At 47.9% G+C, this 24770-nt stretch overlaps 1 protein-coding gene across 2 annotated transcripts in view; it reads right to left on the reverse strand.

Moving 5' to 3' along the window:
- SULF2 (sulfatase 2) overlaps positions 1-24770 on the reverse strand; it is a 116268-nt gene that overhangs the window by 44142 nt on the left and 47356 nt on the right. For both annotated transcript variants that reach the window (XM_007446936.1, XM_007446935.1), the window contains exon 3: positions 8081-8232. In XM_007446936.1, the coding sequence (XP_007446998.1) occupies positions 8081-8232 (152 nt within the window). The remainder of the gene's footprint in view (positions 1-8080; positions 8233-24770) is intronic.

The following is a 24770-nucleotide window of genomic DNA, read 5'->3' on the forward strand; positions in this document are numbered from 1 at the left end:
GGGTTGGGGAGGGGTGGAGGCGGGGGGCAGAGACTGTACGGACAAGAGGGGGGCGTGGCTGACAGGAAGCCCCTCTTTCTGTCTGGGTCCGGGTGTGGGGAGAAACGTGTCTTCCGTGGGTGCTGGTGAGAGTTGCTCACACTTTGCCCCATGGAAGCCCGAGTTTCTGCCTCTTGATGAACTTGGGTGAGATAAGCCAGTTCACCCCATATGTCACAGGACATCTCCCCAGATCAGAGTCCCCTGGCTCCCAGGACTAAATTTTCTGCTTGGGAAGCCCCACCCGAGCACCACTGGGTGGCTTTAGGGCTGTGCCAGGAAACCTGTGGTTTTACTCTCAGACAGCTGGTGGAAGGCTGGGTGGGGGTGGGGGGGAGCAAGGAGGGGAGGTTGTCTCGGCCTCATGTGGCAGCTCCCAAGCCCACCTCTCCGTATTTTCTTCACTTGGCAAGTCAACCTTGCGTGACAGAGGGTCTCCTTTCCTGAGCCCTTGGCTTCCCTGGGCAGCAGGTTTGTCCAACTTTCATTCCCAATCATGATGCTGATCCCTCACCTTCGGAAGTTTCTACAGCAGTGTGTGTTTAAAAGAGATTCACATCTCTAAGGAGCAATCATTTTACAAAGGGTGAGGGCTCTGGAGTCAGAAACACTGGGTTCAAGTTCCAGCTTTATCACCTGCTAGCTGTGGGCAAACAATGCCTTTCTGCTCCTCAGTTTCTGCATCTCGAAAATGGGCCCAATAACAGTCCCTTCTTCAGATGGTGACATGAGCACTTGACATGGACTTCCTAAGTGAATAAAGCATTTAACAAGGAGGCTGGTACTGAGGGAACCCACGATGGACACTGGCTCTTACTGTTATCAGGTATTTGCTCGACTGACCTTCATAGCAACATTGCGAAGCGGACACCATGCCCATTTTACAGATGGGGAAACTGAGGACACAAAACTAATAAGCAATTTATTCAGAGCTAGAGCTCAGGCCTTTGTGTTTTTTGTCTGGTTTCTTTTTTTCCCCCCACGAACAAAAATATTAATGGGAGGAGTAGATGGTGGTTTACAGCAGGTCTCAACAAACCTTTTCTGTAAAAGGCCAGATGATAATTATTTGAGGCTTTCCAGGCCAGAAGTCTTAGTTACAATCACTCATTACTGCCATTAAAGCTCAAAAGCAGCAACTGCATAAATGAATGGGCACGTCTGGCTGCAGTAAAACTTTATCCACGCACACTAAAATTTGAATTTCATGTAATTTTCACATGTCATGAAAATCACTGTTCTTTTTATTTTTTTCAGCTGCGTAGAAATGTAAAAACCATTCTAAGCTCAAGGGTTGTGGCAAAACAGTTGGCAGGCTGGCCCATGGGCTGTAGTTTAGAGAATGGATTTTGAAGCCAGATGGCCTGGGTTCGAATCCTGAACGAACCCCTTACTAGCTGTGTGGCCTGGTTACTTAGCCTCTCTGGGCCTCAGTTTCCTCATCTGGTGATTGGAAACAGTAACAGCAGACACCTCATAGGCTCTGGTGAGAAATGCATGGGTTAATTCGTGTACAACGATTCCAGCGGTATCTGGTGCGTGATACCCTCTAAAAGAGTGTTAGCCATCAGTCCTCAGGAATCACAATGCCTGCATTTTCCTTGTGAAAATTAAAACAGTACAAACAAAGCTGGAGTTCCCTTTGATTTCCTCTCATCCCCACTCCCAATCTTGGCCTCTTTTGTCCTCTACTGAGAAAGAAGTGTCTCTCCAGTTATTACACATGCTAGAGTATATTGCTTTATGCATCTTTTTTCATTAATCCTATCACACCGTGTACATTCATTCATTCATCCAACACACAGCAGTGAACAAGATTAACGCACATTCCTGTCTTCATGAGCCTTGTATTCGAATGAGAGCACAATGAACACATGAATCCATGATATATATAGGTCTGGCGCATCAGTGGTGATGGGGGGTCGAGGGGGGGTTACCCTGAATACAGGGTGGTCTAGGAGGGTAACACCTGACTAGGGACCTGAAGGAGTCCTGAAACTTGCTTTTCCCACTCGGCCTTATGCCCTAAGCTTTTGTGATGGCTTTAGGCACAGACGCCCCTTGTCTTTTTCCAGACTTCTCCACGGTCATTCAGTCGCTTCCCGCATTAGTGGGCTTTCTTGGTTGATTTCTTTCCATGACAAAGTTGCAGACAACAGCTTGGCTATACCCGCTCTGCACACAAGGAAGGCTTCTCCAGAACAGAGAGAGAGAGAAGTGCACATGCTGGGCTGAGGGGTGGGTGCACTCAGGTTCCTGGTGACTGCCATTTCTGCAGAGCCCCCCACCCCCTCACCTGGACCCTCCTCCATCTCCCGACCTGGTCACGCCTATCTCCCTTCCGCTGCCTTCTCCAGCCCTCTTCGACCATTAGTGCTGGCTCCACATCATTCTTTTCTCATCATCACTGCCTCTCTTTCCACTCTGCCATGAGGACCCCTTTGGTGGCATCTGCCCACCTTTGGGATTAGCGATGTGGGACAGAGTCCTCAGATGGCCTTTTGAGGGGCTCCTGGGAAGGGCTGCCACTTCCTCCCTACTTGGGCTTCCCGCTGAGGCCCCCCAGGTCAGTGTCAGCATGATGCTCTGACCTGACGGAGGCACTAGGCCTCCCAGAGCGTGGGGCTCCCGGTCCCCAGCTCTGCCTCAGCTGGAAACTCCAAGCTCACTCCTGTTCCCTCCCGGTGCTCTGGCTTCTGCTGCCCACCGCTACCCTTGGGAGTTGAACTCTGGACCTGAGCCAGCTCTGACCCCACAGGGCCCCCCAGCCCTCCGTTTCCAGGCCTCTGGTAACTGGGGCTCCAGGAATTCTCCCACCTTTGGCACAGGGGCTTTTCTCATCCACAGGCCGAGATGTATGGATGGTAGGAAATGGGGTGACAAAGCAGCCACTGCATGTCCCACTCAGCACCAAGGGGATGGAGTATCCCTGGATGACTTCATTATCGGGCTGTGCTGAGGCCAGGCGTGGACATGGTGAGGAATTTTGAAAAGGAGGGAGTGGATTTTTCTGGGTATTTGGAGAATCTGCCTGCACTGAGGCTGGGAGGAGAGAAAAGGTGTGTTCTGCATTGAGAGACTGTGCTTTGTATTGCCAAGGAGTCCAGCAGAGTTGCTAAATCCCCCCCGCAACCAGGACTCTGGAATCAATTCATTTGGGAGGTCCGGAAGGCAGGCCTACTATGTGCAGAGTGAGACACAGGGTCAGGGAGAGGGCACTGCCCAGGTGATGTCATGTGTTGTGTCTGCCACTTGGGGCCTGGACTGATCAGACTTACGCTCAGGAAGGGGACACGTGGGCGGTGATTACCTGTCAAAGGTGGGAGGGCTCCCCAAATGTGCTGGTGTTCCCAGAAGGGGAGTGGGATAGGGTGTGTTTTGGCTGTTGAGCATCTAGTCAGCCTCCTTCCAGTGGAAACTCTGCATTTTTATTTGGGGCTCTATTCTCAGCTGATGTTCCAGGGTTGAGCTCAATGGTAGGGCTCCTGCTACCCGCTCCTCTGAGTCAGGAGTGGAGCATGTGATTTACAGCCCATCAGAACACTGCGTTCCCCTGGCCACACTGGTTGGTTCAGGGACAGACATGTGACTGATCCAGAGCCAATGAAACTAGCTAGGAATCCTGGGAAGGAGACACCCATGCTTGCAGCTGGGCAGGAAGCTGAGAGGATGCAAGGATGGCCATACTGGTACCAGGAGAAGAGAGACAGACATACAGTCTGTGGATGAGGTCGAAGAGAAGAAAACAGAATATAAAGGAGTGAGAAACCACTGCCTAATCCAGCCCTGTGTGATGCCATTACTGCTGGATCAGTTATTAAAAAGGCTAATATGTTTCCTCTTCAATTAAGCCATTTTGATTTGAGTTTTTGTTCATTTATGCTCACAAACAACTGCAAGAGGCCAGTCTGATTCAAAAAAGGATAACTCGGGCTTCCCTGGTGGCGCAGTGGTTGAGAGTCTGCCTGCCGATGCAGGGGACATGGGTTCGTGCCCCGGTCCGGGAAGATCCCACATGCCGCGGAGCGGCTGGGCCCGTGAGCCATGGCCGCTGAGCCTGCGCGTCCAGAGCCTGTGCTCCGCAGCGGGAGAGGCCACAACAGTGAGAGGCCCGCGTACCAAAAAAAAAAAAAGAAAACTCCTATAGTTTAGAGTAATCCAGAAACGCTTCATGGAAGAGAAGACAGACAAAACTTGGATAAATTCAGGACAGGGAAGCACTAGAAAAGGATTTGAGTTGGTTGTAACAACCGACGAGGCTGGTCTGGTTGAAATGGCTCATACTGGGGATGACAAAAGAGGAGATTGGGCTGGTGTGCGTGCGTGTGTGTGTGCGCGCGTGTGTGCGTGTGCGTGCGTGTGTGCGCACTTCTACACTGTGTGTGGTGTTCTGACTAATACAGGTGCCATCACTTCACAGTTCATAACACACCTCCACTGCTAGACCACAAACTCCATGAGGACGGTACCTGGGTCTGTTTTTTTTTCACCCTTGGATACCCAGCACCTGGCACATAGTAGGCTCTTAATAAATACTTGTTGAGGGAATAAATGACTAATGTAATCAACTCCCACTAGTCCACTCACTTGATATGGTTGTTGTGAAGATTAGATATATCGTATATAAAACACCGAACATAGTGCCTGGATCACAGGAGGTGCTCAGTAAATAGGAATGCACATTATTAAGATGCTAGGATGTGCCCATTTTCCAGATTTGGGAATTGAGGCTCTTAGGAATGGGTAGCATATCCAACAGCACATAATATGTTCAGAGTCGGGCTTTGAACCCCCAGTCCACTGCACAGCCCCTGGAGGGCAACGGGCAGCAGAACAATACAATGGGCTGCAAATCCATGGGTCAGGTCTGGGCCTCAGGTGACCTTGATTCATGCAGTATTTTAGAAATGTCTGAATTAGCTGCCAATACTTAAAAATCAGACTTCACAGGAAAAAAATACACAAATTTGTGGCTTCTGTTGAAAAATCAGAAAACCTGGCCGTCTCGGGCCCACAGTGCTACGTGGGACAGACAGGCCTGATCCGAGAGTTTGCTGCCCCGTTTTAGACAGCTGAGTCCTCCACAGTCCCCACCGCTCCATGCTGTCTCACCTGCTCCCAGCCTGCTCTCCTGTTTGCATGACGGCCTGTCCCCCGGTGACTTTTGCCTAGGAGCCTTGTGTGGCTTCTTAGAGACAACGAGAGGGAGGCCCCAAGGAATCGTCATCAGAGAACCCTGGTTATGACAGTAAGTCAGGCCCAGGGCTAGTGGCAGTGGGAATGGGGAAGAGAAAGAGGTGGATTTGACAGACCGGAGAAATAATGTATCTGCTGTGGTGGGATGCTGGAGCTGATTCTGAAGATTTAGTTGGGGCAGGAATATTTGTGAGTCTCCAGATATATATTTTTTAATGGTAGGTTTAGATGAACCGTCAGTGTTAGTCCCTCCCTCCTTACCACCATCATCATCATTATCTAAGCCTGGGGTCAGGAGACTACCACCCACTGGACAGGTCAGGCCCCCTGCCTGTTTTTGTAAATAAAGTTTTACTGAAACACAGCCATGCTTATCGGTTTACATATCATCTATGGCTGCTTTTGCACTGCAGGGGAAGACTTGAGCAGTTACAATAGAGACTATGGCTTGTAAAGTCTGAAATATTTAGTATTTGGCCATTTACAGAGCAAGTTTGGTGTTCTGGTCTGGACTAATATGTTCTGAATATTTACTATATATGCAAGGGTCTCCTCTCATGCTCTACATGTATTAACTCATGTGATCCTCAAAAACGTCTGTGGAAAAACCACAGTGAAGTACCACTATACCCCCAGCCAAATGGCTATAAGATAAAAGACAATGGCTGTAAGATAAAAGACAATGGCTATAAGAAAAAAGACAATGGCTATAAGAAAAAAGACAATATACCTGTGTTCAGGAATGGGAAGCAACGGGAACGCTTAAACATTTCTGGCTGGGAAGTGTAAACTGGTTCAACCACGTAACGTATCCTATATCCCAACAATTGTACTCCCAGGTGGATAAGCCAAAGAAATGGGTTCATATGTCTACCAAAAGCCATGTGTAAGGATGCTCACAGCAGCTTAGTTCATAACAGACCCAACCAGAGACAACCAAAATATCCATCAGTCGTTGAATAGATGAATATCTGTCATCTATTTATACAACAGAATACTACATAGCAATGAAAAGGACACATGGCTGATATACACAACCATGTGGATGAATCTCACAGACGTGATGTTGAGTGAAAAAAGCCAGATATAGAGAGCACATATGATATGATTCCATTTATGTGAAGTTCTTGAACAGGCAAAACCAATCCACGGTGATAAAAGTCAAAATAGAGGTGGTGGCGGTTTTGGCTGGAAAGGCGTGTGAGGGAACCTGCTGGGGGTTGGAAATGCTCTACAGCTAGACCTGGGCAGCACTTACAGAGATGCACAGATATGTGAAAATTCCCTGAAAATTCACTTAGGATCTATGCTCCTTACCTTATCTCAGTTCAACAAATCAGAACTAGAAAAAGTATGTCCTAGGGCACAAACAGATTAAAGGTATAATCACACAATGGAATGCTTTACAACAAGAATGAAGGATCTACACTCACACGTAACAACATGGGAATTTCAACAGAGTGTTAAGCAACAAAAGCTGGATATAGAATTAGTCTACAAGGCTGGAAGTCTGAGTAATGGGTGTCCTTTTGGGAGGGGTGGTTGCTGGGAGTTCCATGAGGGGAACTTCATGACCTACGTGAGTGCTGGTTACATGTGTCTGCTCAGTTTTTGAAAATTCATTGAACTGTACACTCTATATGCACACTTTCTGTAAGAAAGTTCTGCCTTGGCAAAATGTTATAAAATAATACCCTCATATCACCTGGCACCCCCCCCCCCACCCACAATGGAACATTATTCCGTCCTAAGAAAGAAGGAAATCCTGCCATTTGTATCAACATGCACATACTTTGAGGACATTATGCTAAGTGACGTAAGTCAGAGAAAGACAAATACCGTGTGATATCACTTGTATGTGGAATCCAAAAGAGCTGAACTCATACAAACAGAAAGTAGAATGGGTGTTACCAGGGGCGGGGGGTGGGAGAAGTGGGGACATGTTGTTTAAAGGGACAAACTTACAACTAGTAAATAAGTAAGTCCTGGAGATCTAATGCACAGCACAGTGACTCTAGGCAACAGTACTGTATTATAGACATCAGACTTGCTAAGAGAGACTAGGTCTTGATTATTCTCACCACAGAAAGGAAAAGATTATGCAACGTGATAAAGGTTTAGCTAACATGACAACGGCAATCACACTGCGCTACACACATGTATCGAATAAGCATGTTGTACGTGTTAAACTTACACAATGTTATATGTCAACTGTATCTCAACTGAAAAAAACCAACACTCGTACATTGCCATTTGCAGCAACAGAGATAAACCTAGCATTACACTTAGCGAAGTAAGTCAGAGAGAGACAGGTATGTGATATCACTTATATGTGGAATCTAAAAATAAAACAAACGAATCTAACACAAAACAGAAACAGACTCACAGACACAGAAAAACAAACTTATGGTCACCCAAGGGGAAAGGGATGGGGGGATGGGGGGAGAGATAAATGAGGAGCACGGGATTAACAAACACGACACATGAAACAAATAAGCAACAAGGATTTACTGCATAGCACAGGGAATTACATTCAATATCTTGAAATAACCTAGAATGGAAAGTAATCTGGAAAAATATAACTGAATCACTTTGCTGTACCCCTGAAACTAACACAATCTTGTAAATCAGCTTTAATTTCAAAAAATGAAAAATAAAACAATACTCTTAGAAACAGAGACTATCATTGGAGAAAAGAGAATACTGAAGCAGAGGACGTAAGTAAAGCCGCTCAAGGTCACACGTGTAATAAGTGTCGCCGTCTGAGCCCAGGTAGTCGGGCTCCCGTGTCGGGATCGCCAGGGCCGAGCCCCACCGCCTCTCCCAGCCAGGAAGGGGGACTCACCTTGGAGTAGTCAAAGCCGTGCTTTTCCTTCACTCCGTTCCGACACAGCGTGTAGTTATAAAAGCGGGAGTTTTTAAGGAGGCCGACCCACTCCTTCCAGCCAGGCGGTACGTAGGAGCCGTTGTATTCATTGAGGTACTTCCCAAAGAAAGCTGGAGGGGAGAAGGGCCAGGAGGCCACGTGAGCACACGGAGAGCAAACGCCTTCTCTGTCCGTCAGCCAACAGCCATTTCTAAACCGCGGCAGGCCCGGAGCCTGGCGACAGCACTGCCCTCTGAGCCACGGAGCCCTTTGGCAGGCAAGGGCAGCCTATGACCCCCTTCTCAAATGTTTTCACGTGCAGAAAATAAAATATATACGATTACAGAGAAGATCAATTATTCTGAAATACAGTTATCAAAATATTAGGAGAATTTGCCATATAGTAACGTGTCCTTAAAAAAAACGAAGATTAAACGCAAGACCTTGCAAGGAATGATCATTTCAAAGTAGGGATGAGTGAGAATATTTGATTTCGCGACACCTACAGCAACTGCAACGGAATACTGAAACACCAGCGATTTCTATGATGACAATGGTATAGATTCTGCCGATGCAACGTGGTTAGGGGCTTACGTTCAGAACTGAAGCAAATGTCAAGTGTCAGTTGTAGGTCGGTGAAAACCAGAGCATCATTTTTTCCCACTCAAGTTTATGGACCCCCTTGGATTCTATCTACTACATGGCGCCTAGAAGGGGTAACATTTAAAAAAAATGGACCGAGACCGATTGTAGGTGGGGGCATGGGGCATCTGGAGCTCTCACACGCTGCCGGTGGACGTGCAGGCCGATCCAGTGCAAATGGGTGCCCAATTCAACAGCAACTGCGTGTCCTGGCTGGGTGCTGGGGCATCAAGGATGGAGACGCCGGCTGGAGGTAAGAGGCAGCATAAAAGCATCAGGTAGGCTGAAGGCTTGAGCCTCTTTCTCTAGAACGTGGCACAGACACTTGCTCCATCCGCCCCCAGAAAGCAGTGGCTCTCAGCCAGGGGCAGTTTTGCCCCTTAGACACTTGGCAGTGTCTGCAGACATTTTAGGTTTGTCACAACTTGGGGAAGAGGATGCATCTAGCGGGCAGAGGCCCGGGAGAATGCTAAGCATTCGACAGAGCTCAGGACAGCCTCCACTACAGAGAATCATCCGGCACAAAATGTCAATACCCTGGAGTTGAGAAAAACCCTGATTTAAGTAACTCCACCTGGCCCTCAGCACCTCCTTCCCATCAGTAAAAGAACCACACTGTGAGAGCTGAGAAGGCCCCTGGAGACCAAGCACAGTCCAGGAAACAAGATCTACCAAACCTCAATAACCTTACTCCCCACTCCTGATGCTTCTTTCCATAGGTAGGGAGCTCTACTCTGCTAACACGCCTAGCCTCTTCCTTTCTCTCCTGTTCTACCTTGGGGAAGACTGACACAGCAGGGGCAGCAAACCTTTCCTGTAAAGGCCCAGAGAGTAAATATTTTAGGCTTCAAAGGCCAGACAGCCTCTATTGCAACTATTCAACTCTGCTGTTGCGGGAAACAGTCATAGACAATCCATAGACAAATGGGTGTGGCTGTGTTTCAATAAAACTTTATTTAGGGCTTCCCTGGTGGCGCAGTGCTTGAGAGTCCGCCTGCCGATGCAGGAGGCGCGGGTTCGTGCCCCGTTTCGGGAGGATCCCGCATGCCGCGGAGCGGCTGGGCCCGTGAGCCATGGCCGCTGGGCCTGCGCGTCCGGAGCCTGTGCTCCGCAGATGGGAGAGGCCACAGCAGTGAGAGGCCCGCATAACGCAAGAAAACAAAAACAAAAACAAAAAACTTTATTTAAAAGGCAGATGGAGGGCCGGATCTGGCTTGTGGGCTGCAGTTTGCTGACCCTTAGCATATGTGTCTGGTGAGTTTGGTGGGACAAATTGGACACACGTAACCCAATCCTTCCGTTGCCTTCCTGTGTGGAGTGATCTACCCCCAGGCACTGCTAGTTCAACGGGGCTTGGCTCAGTGAGAAATCTGTCTGACTCTGGAGTTTAGCATCAGGAAGCCCATATGCCCTCAGAAGGAAGCCAGATCCTCAAACTTGGACTTTATCAGATTCCTCAAAGTACCATTTTGGCTTCCATCTGCTGGCTCCTTAATTTTATTTCTCATTTGGTTCAAAACTTCAACAAGGAAGAATGTGATCTTAATAAGCATCCCCTCAAAGCTCCCCAACACTTTCTCATGATAAATAATATTGGTGGTGGTGTAAACGTTTTCTTTTCAAACAACTGAAGTAAAAAGAGTAAAACAATCGAGAGAAAAATATTAATAATAGAATCAGTGTCCCAGGCATGTAAAGATCAATATATCCATTAAACAACTATTTATTAAACACCTAAGGTATGCCAGGAGCTGTTCTAGTCACTGGAAACACAGCAGTAAAGAAGACCCTCAGGATCCCTGACTTCATGGGGCTCACATTCTAGGGAGGAGGACGGTGACAAATAAAGATGGTGGTGTTGGTGACAACAGTGATGAAGAAAATAAAGGATGATGATGCAACAAAGTGGCCAGAGATGGACCACAGGAGGTACCACTGGGCTGGGTAGTCAGCGTTGAGGAATGATGAGAATCAGTCAGAGGGAATATGGGAATATAAGGAAAACTTCTCCAGGCCGAAAGAACAGCAAGTGCAAAGGTCCTGAGGCAGCAACAAGCTTGGGGGCACACATCCCCTGAAATATTACATGCCAGATTTTTCATTTTGTGTGCATTTTCCTGGAAACACAGCTTCTGACACATTTTGAAGGGAAGACAGGACCACAAGTCATTTCAGAAGCACAGAAGTTCACTCTCTTGGTTTGCAGAAGAGTGAACGAAAGCCCAGAGAAGGAGGCTCACTGAATCCCCCACTGGGGGAACAAGGTCCCCTCCCAGGTCTCCCCAGTCTCCAGCTCATGATCCTACTGGTTTGTTCCTGAAGATGTGGGCTAAGGTCTTTCTGATGAAATGTGCAACTTGAAATGCTAAAGGCCTAAATTCTTGGCCCTGCTGGTGGGATAGATATTTCTTGGGGGTGGGAGGTGGGGTGACTTTGGAAGCCCACCCCTGCCTATTATTTTCCAATGCCATGGGTGTCAACACATCCGGAGCTGTTTCCTCTGCTAGAATCTTCTCTTTCACATCTCCCTCCTCTTTCTAACCCCCCAATCCTTCAAAACTCCAGAGTTTATTATTCAGCCTCCACAAGGCCCTAGAAAACAGGGCTTCAGTGAAAGGCTTTTAGTGCCAAATTAGATTTTGCTCTCATTTGATTAGATTTCACCAAGGCAGTTTTTAAAATGGTTACTCCGGCACCAGTTGAGGTGCGAGAAGCAAATTAGCATGGGCCCCTGGGGCACTGGGACTGGGAGATACATGCAGGAGAATGAGCTGGAATTAAAATCAAGATTAAAAATACAGCCCATGTCATGGCTGGAGCCTGGAGTCGCTGAGCCTTCGCTGCTGGGATGGTATAAAGGAAGAGCAAACTGGGGGCTGCTGCGGGGGGGTAACAACTTGGCAGGCAGATTAAGAGGAATCAAATGCCAGGCCAGGAAACACCACTGACAATGTGCTGGCTGATGGCTGCCCCTAGGATTGGGAAGTTTTTCTTTCATGGGGCTTGAAGCTGGTGGGATATAAGCTTGAAACTGCTGGCAGCCAAGAAGGGGTGAGGCTGTTTGAAGAAAGCAGCAGAGGTGAGTGATGGAGATATGGAGAGAGAGAGAGAGAGGTGGAAAGAGAGAGAAATATGCTGGTTTGAGTCCCTGAGTCCACTCTTACCTGAAGCCACCTTTAATGCTAGCATTTTCAGTTACACTGTTGCCCAATTTTAGGGGACATTGGACAATGGGGACATTTTTAGTTGTCACAACCAGCATCAAGTAAGTAGAAGCAAGGGATGCTGGTAAGCATCCTATAATGCACAGGATGGCTCCCCAGGAAAAAGAATTATCTGGCCCAAGATGTCAGTAGTGCCAAGGGTGAAAAACCCTGAATTAGGTAAACCAATAAATCCCACCACTCCACTTATGTTGTTGTTTTGTTTGCTTAATTCACTTTGGGTTGAGGTCTTTCACCTGCAATTAAAAAGACCCAAGGAGAAGACAGTGAGATGCTCAGTGTAGAGCAGGGTTTTGGCAAACCAGATCTGGCCCGCCACCTGTTTTTGTAAATAGTTTCACTGGAACACAGCCACACCCACTTGTTTACGTGCCTTTATGGCTGCTTGCACACTGCAATGGCAGAGTTGGGTAGCTGCAACAGAGAGCATGTGGCTGCAAGTCCCAAATATTTACTATCTGGCCCTTTGCAGGAAAAGTTTTCTCACCCTGGGTGCAGAGCAAAATTCCCTGCATGGGGTGAAGGATCCCTCTGGGATCTGAAACAAGGCTGTGGTGACCTGGAGTGGTGATGCCAGTGCAGCAGCGGTAGACTCTGAACTGGGCCAGGGTGGTGTGGGCTCCAGAGTGCAAAGGAGTGACACAAGGGGGATGGCCATGACAACAGAACAGGAGCCGCCAGTTACAGGCTGTCCTCGCCCGTGCACGGTCCTGATATGCACAAATGTCAGTTTCTACACTTTGGTTAAATAATACCAGTCTCCCACAGCATGGTTCAAATTTGGCCATGGCAGCATACTAACTGTAACTGCATCAAGTACACATTTCACTACTAGCTCCTCTGTCCACAAATCACTGTGTCAATAACAGATGCCCATCACGATCAGCCACATTGCGTCTCTCAAAGTCCATCAGTGACTGGTTACCGCCCACCTGTTATTCAGTTCACGTGCAGACAGCAACGCAAGTAATTGTGTTGCCTCCCTGTCTCCCAGTGATACACCTACAAGACATTTTACAAAAGTGAATTATCGAAAGGAGACAGCTGGCCACCAGAGGCGAAAGTGCAGCAAAGAAATGAAAAGTTTGAACGCTGAAATTGAAACTTGAGTTGAATGTCAATGGAGTCATAGGTGGAGGTGGAGCTGACCGTGGGAATGTTGACACTCACTGTTTGGGAAACTCTAGACAAGTGGCTGAACGAACTTAGCCAAAGGTGAACTTAATCATCGATGTAAATGAGGAAAAGTGGTTGTGATGACAAGGAGGAAGATATCCCAGGGGAAGGGATGTTAAAGGGACGCTTGGAGATATTTTGCAACACTGAAAGCTGTGTGACCTTGAGTAAGTTGTTTAATCTCTCCATGCCTCAGTTTCTCCATTTATAAAATGGGGATAACAACAATATCTACCTCCTGGGGGTGGTCGTGAGAACTAATATATGCACATTGCTTAGAAATGGCACATGACAAGTGCCCACTAAGTGTTAGAGTTTCATTAGCACCAACGCATCCCCCTTTTTGACCAAATTCTTCCTCCGTTAATACCATGTCTAAGGGAAGCCCTGCAGAGACAGATGTCAGAGTCCAACCTCTCCCCCTCCCCACAGAGGGGATTCTCATCCCCCAAGTCCCGCCCTATCGCTCTCTCCTGGTCCTGCAGGCCCGGGCAGGCAGCTCTTGTCGGAAAGCTGAGCGCCTGCTTCCCCTCCTGACTGCTGCTTCCTTCATGTGTCTGAGTTTAAGTGCTGCTGGGGAACCATTCAGAGTCTGATGGGAGAACCAGGCCCTTCTGTTATCTCTCCTAGCCCTGATTCTAACTGAAATTGCCTCGTAATGATTGCATTTGTGGTCTGTAAAAACTGTGTCTTGCGGCGGCCGGAGACTGATATTAGCTGGCGGTAAACCTGGCACAGGAAGGCAGACGGAGGCATCACTTTGCATACGGGGGAGACGGAGGGTTTCAGCAGCTGGAGTAAAACAGGCATGCCGGGTCATTCTCTGTGCTGCAGAGCGGGTCAGATCGGGCCAGGGTGGGGGGCACTATTGTTTTCCACCTCCAGGCAGTGATTCCCCTTAGTCTGGGTGGTGACTGTATCACATGGGAGGTGGTACAGGAGAGCAGCCAGGCATGCCAAACCGTCTGGTCTGCTACCTCCTAACACTCACCCCAGGCAAGTGACTTCACCGCTCTGTGCCTCACTGGACAAGGATGATAGTACGCCACTGCCTGCTGTCACAGGGGGGGAGGACCCAACATGTGTACGGAACAGAAAATTGTACCTGGCACATCCCAAGTACCTAGCAAGTGGCGGTGAGCGGGACCGACAGCACCTCCACCTTTGGGACCCTCCCCTCCCCCACTGTGGGACATCTGGATGGAACTGTCAACAGGGCTGTTTCAAGGACACCGGCGTCTCTGAGCACACCTTCATCCCACACCATCTTCACCCACGTCCTACATTAGAGACAATCGATAAGTAACTGAGTCAAACTATTCTGGAATGGACTGGTTGATCATGATACATTTCACTATTTATATCCAAATATAAACATTTCATTAAATATTTGCACATTTTGATTGGGTAGTTTCCCCCATAATTTGGAGCCAATATACCAGTATATACACACATGCATGAATGCACACATGTGCGTGCACGCACAGACACACACTCCCTCTCTCTCTCTTTCAGGTGACCCCTGAAAAGCCATGGCCACTACACCCCTGGTTCCTCTTAAATACAAAGGTCCCAAATGTCCATCAAGGTGTCCTTCCCCACCCAAGGGGCAGGTATATGTCTGAACTTGGCCAATCAGACTCTGCCCTGGGACTTTGAATCTTGAGCTACGAGACTCAAAAGTGGAAGAAAGGGTCGGATTTCTGTAACACCTCCCATGAGACAGTTGCTCAAAAGCTGCAATCGGAGTCCTCAGATCCAGTGTTTGGGAATCCAAATGAAAGAGGCAAGGCCATCAGGATGATGTAATCCCCAAAGAGAAATGTATCTTTTGCTCCTCCATCCTCATGTCTTTGTGTACAGAGGAAATGGCCTCCACCTGGACTTGGTGCCTCCCCTTTTGTCCCTATAACCCAGACCCCGCCCCCAAATGGCCAGAAGGACCCTTCTGAACCCAACACCCTTCTTGTCATTCCCCTTCAGTGACTACCCTGCCTGTCCTGCTACCTCCGCCCGCATCTCCCATCACTCACCGCTCTGCTCACTGTTCTGGCCACTCCCAGCCTCTTGTTCCTTAAAACGTACCAAACTCACTGCCACCTCAGGGCATTTGCACCTGCTCTTCCCTCGGCCTCAGACGCTTGCCTTCTCCCTTCTCACACGGGCTGGCTCCTTCTCACTGTGACGTCTCAGATTAGATGTCACCTCTTCTGAGAAGGTGTCTCTGATCACCTTGCCTAAGGCCACCCAGCCCTCTCACCAGGCTATTTATCTTTTCCACAGCACTCAGCGCTCTCTGAAATTATCCTGTAGGTGTGTTTGTTTTCTCGTTTATCATCAATTCCCCAAGGATATTGGGTCCACAAGGCAGAGGCCTTTTCTGGGTGCTGTAGCCCTAGCCCAGTACCTGGCTAAGAGTGGGCACACAGTGATAGCTGCTGACAGGGTGCCTGGGTCGATGGACTTCGGGGAGGCACACAGGTAGGGCAGTGCAAGACTGCCCCTGTCCAGTGTCTCAAGCCTCACACCCTCCCTGGGAGGGCAGGAGGGCTGGAGAAGTGGCAGCCAAATGTTTTACTAGAAGGGGTTTCTATCACAGCATCTGCAGGAGGGCATGCTACACGTTGGAAAAAGGTTACATGGAGGTGGTGGAGATGTCAGTCCGAAGCCTATCTGTGTGCAAAGCACAGGGAACACGTATCAGACCAACTGGAGCGATCTGCACCCCCCAGCGGACACTGGCGATGTCTGGAGTCTTTTCTGTTTGTCACAACTAGGGGAGGGGGGTGCTACTGGCATCTAGTGGGTAGAGGCCAGGGATGCTGCTAAACATCCTCCAGTGCACAGGACAGCCCCACAGCAAAGAATGATCTGACTTCAAAGCATCAGTGGTGCCGAGGTCAAGAAACTCTGTGCTGGGTATACAGTTTCAAAAGTTACGTGGGTCTCTGGTGATGGGGACAGAGGTGCGGTGTGGCTTTGAGGAACTTGGGTTCCAGAATCTGGAGGGCCAGGGTTTGAGCCCTGCCTCCTTGGGCAGATGAGTGTTCCTCTCTGAGCCTCAGTGACTTCATCTGTAAAATGGGGGCCACAGCAAATGAGATGTCTATCAAAGAGTAAGAACTCCAAAAAAAGGAACTGTGAGTTCCCAAAATATAGCCTGCTTTCCTTTATGGGGGCGGGGGTGGGTGTGTGTGTGATGAGAACTCAGGTCTCTGGAGAAATGAAAATGGTTGTTAGAAACCAGATTCGACGGCATCTTGGAAAATGACAAGGCCCCTTGGAGACTCCAGTAATGAGCTCAGGGAAGGATGTTTACACTGCACAAAGACACCGGCTGAGCATGACACACATCTATTAGCGGAGATGGGCCAGAGTGCGGAGCCGAGCCAATGACAATAAACAATGTTTGCCAAAGCGATTCGGAAAGGTCAGTGAAAAATGAAGCAGAACGCTGGAAAAGTCCATCTTTCCCAGGATAAACCACCCCGATTCACAGGCAAGGAGTTTGGGAAAACACAAAGGGGTCTTCACCCTCCATGACCTCTTCCAAATTCCAGTTGGCCCGTGCCTCTTTCACACATTTTGCCATTTTTTAATTAAATATTTATTGAACATCTACTACATACCAGGTACTGTTCTATGTCTTAGGGGTGAAATGGTGAACAAGACAGACAAACTTTCCAGTTCCAGATTATTTCATGCATTTATCCATCTCCCAGTGAGATGATAATATTTGGCCATTTTAATGTATCGTTTGGATGGTCAACAAAACTTAATCTTTTCCTTCAGATCAATTCACTTGATGCCAAACAGGCATTTCAAACTGGACTTTGGATTGGCTCCCCTAAAGTTGCTTCTCTCCCCACATTCTGGTAAATGCCAGCTGCTCAGGCCACACACCCCAAAGGGGTCTTCAGTTGCCCTCTCTCCCTCATTGATATATATATTGACGATACATCACAGTAGTTCCATGTTCAGAACAGACTCAGGACTGAGCACCTCCTACATCTCATTGGGACCAGCGTGGTCCAAGCCCCCACCTTCTCTCGCCTGGACCTTGCTGGGGCCTCCTCCCTGGTCCTGATGCTTCCCTGCCCCAACCTCTAAGCTCCAGCCTCCCATCCGACCTCCACAGTCACCAGAAGGATCCTGTTAAGTCACAGATCGAGCCCAAATTCAAACCCTTCAACGGCTACGTGTCACACTTGAACTGAGATCCAGTGTCCCTGTTGTGTCCCACAAGATCCCACGTGATCTGTCTCCTGCTCCATCCTGGACCTCGTCTCCCCGCTTTGCTTTAGCCCATTCTGTTCCCGCCGCAGTGGCCTCCTTCTGTCCTCCCAGCCCTTGAGGCTCATTTCTGCCTCAGGGCCTTTGCCCCTGCTGTTCCCGCTGAAGGAAGCATCTTCCTCAGACACCTGCATGGACCACTTCCTCACCTTTCCCAGGTATTTGCTCAAATGTTACCTTATTGGGTTACATCCCTAAGCATCCTATTAAAATGGCCTCTCCCTGCCCCTGGCTCTCCCTTTTCTCCTTTGTTTCTCCACAATATTTAGCACCACCTGACAAATTTGTCTTGTGGCTTTTCCCACCTGCCTGCCCAATTGAAACACCTGCTCCATGAGGGCAGGGGTTTCTGCCTGCCTTGTTCCCACTATATCTCTACATCTAGGACAGAGCCCAGCAAGCACGAAGGCCTCAATAGATATCTGTGGGATAAATGATGAAGTGATGGAACCAATGAATGCCCAGGTGATGGGAGGCCTGTGGGAATCCTGTCCAACTGAGGGACTCGCAGATTCCTGTCGCCCAGCACCCAGGGTGCACCGTCTTAGAGCAGAAGAGCAGGTGGAATTGTTAAATTGTCACCTTTCTATTTGATTTTGTGGCATCTGGTGGGCTGAATCGGGATCTCTTCCATCGACATGGGGCAGGGTTTCCCTGGGGGTGGGGGGTTCCTGCACAGCTGAAGAAGGGCCCCAGGCCAGTGTTTGTCAACAGCAAATCACTCTCAAGTGTTTCAGTATCAGGGTCCCTTCAGACTCTTAACTGTTATTGAGGATGTGAAGGAGTTGATTATGTCTAGCGATAGTTACCATATTAGAAATAAACACTGAGAAATTTAAAACATGAGTTCATTTAAAAATAGTAATAATAAACCTACTTGTTAGTATTAATATATGTATTTCAAAAGGATAAATAAATACATTTTCCCCCCAACAAAATAACATTAGTGAGAAGAGCTGGACTGTTTTATAGTTTAGCAAATATCTTTAAGTATCTGGTTTAATAGGAGACAGCTGGATTCTCATATCTACTTCTGAATTCGATCTGTCGTGATTCGCTGTTCAGGTTGTGTTTTGTGAAAAATCCAACCTCACAGAGAAATGCACACAGAAGGTGGGGGAGTCTTTTCATACCCTTTTTAGATGGTTGTGGGTATGCTCTGTACCCATTAGAAACAGCATGAAGAAAATGAGAGTCAAAAGGCAAATGATGTCTTGGTATTATTGTGCAAATGGTCTGGGGTCCAGGGTTCCTGGGGCACACTTTGAGAACCACTGGGTTAGAAGGTGATGACATACCACAACAACCCAATGAGGCAGATACTATTTCTGTCCCCATTTTACAATTGGAGAAACGGAGGCACAGAAAGGTGAAGTCCCCTTCGGCCCAACATCCCCCAGCTGGTGGGTGGCAGAGCTGAGACTCAAACCCAGGTGGTCCGTCTCCAACCTGACTTTTGGCTACTATACCTCATCCTGCATCTTGGCAGGGCAGCCACCCAGTCCCTGCAGACTGGAGCATTTCCCATCCGATGGGGTGGGGAGAGGCAGGGAAACCCTTGAGGGGAAAAAGGAAATAGCTCAACGGCCAGAGGCAGGAAGGATCAACAGACCTGTTATCCGAGAGAGATCCTGCTCCTTGATGGGCTCAGACTACCCTCCAAAGTGCTTTCTGCCAGAAGCGCAGACAGAAGAGAGTCCACACTGAGGTCGCTCCATCCTTCCAGGATTCGTCTGGCCGTGGGCTGGAGGGACGGCCACTCCCAGAGCCTGAGCTCTTTGCCTTTCTTGAAGCACAGGCTTGGGAATCCAGGAGGGAACCACAGACATCATCAAGATCAGTGTTTCCAGATGTATGGGGTTGGAGGGAAAATTTTTATCCTGGGAGGCAGTCAGGCATGAAGGCTGAGCATGAGCTCTGGAATGGACATCCTGGGTTTAAATCCAGCTAGTTCCACCTGCCAGCCTCAGTGTTCCCATCTGTAAAATGGAGATAATGATATGCCTACCTGACCAAGTTGCTGGCAAGGATTTAGTGAGAAAATGCAGGGAAACTGCTCCCAAATGATGATTACTGTTTTTTGTTTTTTTGGCTGCGTTGGGTCTTCATTGCTGCACATGGGCTTTCTCTAGTTGTGGCAAGCAGGGATGCGCAGGCTTCTCATTGCGGTGTCTTCTCTTGCTGCGGAGCACGGGCTCTAGGTGCGCAGGCTTCAGTAGTTGTGGCTCATGGGCTTCAGAGCACAGGTTCCGTAGTTGTGGCACATGGGCTTAGTTGCTCCGCGGCATGTGGGATCTTCCCAGACGAAGGCTCGAACCCGTGTCCCCTGCATTGGCAGGAGGATTCTTAGCCACTGCGCCACCAGGGAAGTCCCTGATTACTGTTTTTTTATTATAAAACTATGATTTATTAAGATGTTACATATTCATTCAGTGAGTCAGTCAATAAAAATTAGAAGAGCACTCTTATGCACCAGGCATGGTTCTAGGAACTGAGGATACCATTGAACAAAACAGAAGAAATGAAGAAACAAACAACCCCAAATCGTGCCCTCAAGGAACTTAACATTCTACGGTTGGGAACAGTCCAAAGTGGGGAACTGTGATTCTAGGAGGCTGTCCTAGTAATGCAGGAGAGAGACTGGGATGGTTCTAACCAGGTGGGCTCAGAGGGGTTGGTTGGTTTCAGGCTATTTCTGAGGCAGAACAAACAGGATTTGCAGATGGATTAGATGTGGTGTAGGAAAGAAGTGAGCAGTCAAGGATATTTCAAGGTTTTCGGCCAGAGCATCAAAGACAGATCTGTCATCATCTAGGAAGGGGCTGCCATGGGAGGGGCAGGTTCCACAGCGGGGGGCGGGGGGGTGATAAAGAGCTCAAGGTCAGACCCGTTAACCTCGAGGTGCCCGACAGAGGTCGAGGTGGAGTCAGGGCGGCAACTGGAGATGTGAGTCCAGGTTGAGGGGAAAGGTCTGGGCTGGGGTAGAAATTTGGGAGTTGTCAGCATTTAGATGGCAGTTAATGCCACAGGACTAATGAGAGTGCGATCACCTAAGGAAGGGGCTCTTAATCTGAAGTCTGTGAACTTGGATGGAAAAACTACATCTTTCTTTATTTTCATGGTCCTCTAACTGGCACTGCCTTCAATTATGAATGGAAGCAACAAGTCGTAGCAACAGTAGGCCCTGTGGCTTTGTTACCCACACAAGACAGATATTTTCATGTCACAGTACAGTTAACGCAGACACCTTGAAATATCATTTAAGCCAGCACTACCAAATCACAAAGTTATCACACTTATCAGTGATCAGCTAAATAACTACTCCGTCGTGCTATTCAGTGTGTAAAAAAGAATACCTATCACAGCTTAAAAAGTATTTTGGTGAATGTATTTTGACATAACTGGCTGCCTTCGTAACGCTGTGTGTTTTCTTCTATGCATTTAATTTGAAAATATTATTCTGAAAAGGATCCATAGCCTCCAGCAGACCCCAAGGGGGTCCCATGGCGCTAAAAGGGGTAAAATCCCCAGTTAGGGAATGAGGATAGCTAGGAGAGGGCCCAGGTCCTGGGCTCTGGAGTAAGGGGTCAGGATGATGAGACACCAGCCCTAGGAGACTTGGGAGGAGCTGTGGGCGGCACAGGAGAGCCAGGTGAGAGGCCAGATGCAGGAAGCTATCAGCTCAGCTCCATGCTGCTCAGGATGATGGCCCTTCCTTCCCCAGGATGAGTGACAATACAGACCACAATCCCTACCACGCAGCATAGCTTCCAGAATGCATCTCTTCCTCTGCCTAGCCCCAGGGCTTTGAGCATTAGATCTGAGAGTGTATTCAGCTCAACTATTTCCCAGTCACTAGTTTAGACAGCAAGGGGACACACTGTGCATGATTCCATGCCTGCAACCTTTCCTCTGCCCTTGGAGCTCATCGGCTCCCTTTCTTCCTCTCCCCTGGGAGAGAATGTATATAATTTACAACACTGCAAATGTAAACAAGATGCAGGTGCTTCCATGAATGAACGAAATGGACCAAGAATAAGAGGAGAGGTGTGCTGTGAATGGAGATCTGGGCCGTGCCGACGAAGTGCCATAGAATCTGCTGTGTCACCCAGTGTCTATGTGTTCCTTCTCCACAGGACGAGAACTACCAGCTGGGCACAGGGCTGCCAGAACGGAGCTTACAGGCTCAGCCTCGCTTGCAGCGGGATGTGGCCACGACCTTTCGGTGGAGATGTGGATAGCTGTGGTATGTGAATGCTAATAATGGCCCTACTGGAAGTGGGCGTGCCTCCTCTGTATCTTCTACTTTGTGCTGGCTGGATGTGGGCGTGGTCAGCCATTTTGGACAAGGGCAGTCCCCCAGGAGGGTGGAGCAACGTGACAGGAGCCTGGGTACCAATCCTGTGTGTGCCATATCACACCTGGGCTGTGATGCCCAAACTGTCAAATGAGAGAGACAGAGAAATAAGCATCTATCATCCCTAAACCACTGTTAGTTGGGGACTGATGTGCCCTCAGCTGTACCTATATTCTAAAAATACTGGGGGTAGCTGTGATACAGATACAGCTGGCTACTGCCATCCAGGGGGTCAGCAAACCTTTTCTGCAAAGGGTCAAACTGAAAATATTTTCAGCTTTGCGGCCATATGGTCCCTGTTACAAAATCAACTCTACCACTGTAGAGCAAAAGCAGCCACAGACAATACATAAATGGATGGGCATGGCTGTGTTTCAATAAAACTTTATTTATAAAAACAGCTGACAGATCCCTGTGAGCTGTAGTCTGCTGACCCTTACCATTCAGGAATGTTGCCAATATTTGCAAGATCATCATCATTTTTTTTTTTTTTTAAGAGCTTGGAATCTGAATTTTTGAGTGAAATTTCCAGGTTTTAAAAAACACCTTGTAACTCAAACAGAATATATTTAGCATTGAAGTGTGGACTCAGGCTGCTGGCTGCCACTTTGCAAGACCCGAATTTGGTCCTAAGGGTGCAGAACTGAAACTGAGCTGGCCCAGGCCACATTCCCATCCCACCCCTGCTGCCGGTAGAAGGGCCCTGAGCTGTGAGACTATAGCCATTTGTCATTCGGCTTTCAGAGCTCCTGGTCGGAGCAGAATATAACAACCCCACTAACTTTCTGGGGGTAAAGCTGGGGTCTCCTGAGGAACAAATGATAAATGAGAAGGAAGTGCTTTTGCAAACTCCAGAACGCTACAGATATTAGATGCAAAATGCCACAGGGCTGAAGTCTTTTGTTTTTGTGGCAGACAAATTGGCTGAGGAAGCAGGGCTGGGAAGAAATACATTAAATAAACCCAGAGCCCCAAAGCTCTTAGGACTGGAGCATTTCTGATCTTCTGTAACTGGATCCTTTTAACTTTGGGCTGCTTACAAGGTAACATAAATCTCTTTCTTCTGCTTTTGAAAAGACACCAAACGCAGATTGCTGCATGAAGTGATAAATCAACGCTGTAAAAGTTCTGGATGCCAGAGATGGGACTGTGCTGAACTGAGAACTGTGGGAAAACCAATGAGGAAGGCAGGGGCATGATTATGCATGAAGGAGGCATCTTGGGCTGGAAGCAGAGAGAGCTGGGGGCTGGGGAAAGGCCTTCTTTCCACTTGCCTCTTGAGGTGGAAGCTGGATTTGAGTTTCTGTAGTAGACATCTGTTTTATTTATCTGCCCGGCATCAATTCTCCTGTCTTTTGGTAACTGTGCTTCTGAAGGAACCAACATTTCCCCTCTCTCAGTGTTACCTGTTCAGGTGAGGCTGCATCTAGCTCCCAGCTCCTGGGCTAGGCACATGATCTGGGCCTGGCCAATCAGGGTATATCCCACGTCCCTTGGCCTCTGTGACTGGGTGAGGGAGGGACATATGACTCTAGCTGAGCCAGTGAAAGCCTCCCCTGAGACTTTTGCTGGAGCATCAGAAAGAAGCTCTCTCTTTCAGGCAGGGTCACTACCCTGGTAAGATGGGATGTGTGGGGCCATGTTAACATCACAAAGGTGAACTAACCTAAGAATAAAGCCAACCCAAATGAAAGAAAATCCAAGAAGCAGAAAGACTGGGTTCTGATGACAATATTTGAGCACTGGGACTCAGCCAAATTTGCCTGAACTAATTTCAATTATATTTCTTAAGGCAGAGAAAGTCAGAGAGCAACGCCAATTCCATTTTGTTTTCATTTTCTGCTAAATTCAAGCCTAACGCCGAAGAGTCATCCGTTCATTCAAATTTTTATTGGGTACCCAACACCTGCCAGGAACTGTTCTTGGATCTGGGGATGTATGTAATGAACATAACAGGTGAGAAATAAGTTCAAAACACCTGAGATGTACGTCACAAACAATTGTCAGTTTGAGGACAACATCGTTTTATTTTACTCCTTTTCTTTCACCATGAATGCACTCACAGAAGCACCTTTTTATGTTGATCTAGTTTTCAAGACTCGGGTGATAAAGATTTATTCTCCTTTATAAAACACCAAAAACAAAGCAAACCAAAATCCTACCCCGATCTGAGAAAAAAGAAAAGAGTAATTTTTTCCCTCCCTTAAGCAAATATAAAACTTCTTATACCTATATTGTTGTGTAAAGCACCAGAAAGTTATATCACAGCTTCACACAAAGGCATTATACACATTTTCATAGTGCTTCTCGTAGTAAGATAGAGCAATCTGACCTAGAGTCTCTAGGGGATTATTTGATTTTTCCATTTTACTCAGATCTCCATGAAAGCCTGAGAAACGCTTCACTGAAATCGGCACAGTGTTGAGGAATGTTTAGCAAGGACTCTTAAAGCACATTTGAGCATGTAAATTATTCTTGAAAAACATATGTCACAAGTGGCATATAATTCACATTTTGTATTATCGTTCAAAACACAACTACGTATCAGGAAAATGAATATTTCTATTTTCCTATGAGAAAACAACAATAACAACAACAAAAGAACACCTGAGATTTCAAGGTGAGTGATAAGTCCTACAAGAACATAAGCAGGGGTATCATGGTAGAGAGTGGTGGGGGCGGGGAAGACTCAGTGACACAGGGAAGCAGCAGGGACGCTAAGACGGAAGTTGAGGGCTGACAAGGAACAAGCTGTGTGAGCCGTGCTCTAGGCAGTGGCAACCGAAAGTGCAAAGGCCCTGGGGAAGGCCTGACCTGGGAATGTTTGAGTAACAGCAAAGAGGCCAGGTGGTCTGAATGTTGTCAGAAAGAAGAAAGAGGGGTAGGAGATGTGGACAGAGAAGTGAAGAGGCCGAGGCCATGCAAGGAGCTGTGAGTTTATTCTTTTTTTTTTTTTTTTTTTTTTTTTTTTTTTTGG

Source organism: Lipotes vexillifer, unplaced genomic scaffold, assembly GCF_000442215.2.
Source record: "Lipotes vexillifer unplaced genomic scaffold, Lipotes_vexillifer_v1.1 scaffold565, whole genome shotgun sequence".
NCBI classification, from domain to species: Eukaryota; Metazoa; Chordata; class Mammalia; order Artiodactyla; family Lipotidae; genus Lipotes; species Lipotes vexillifer.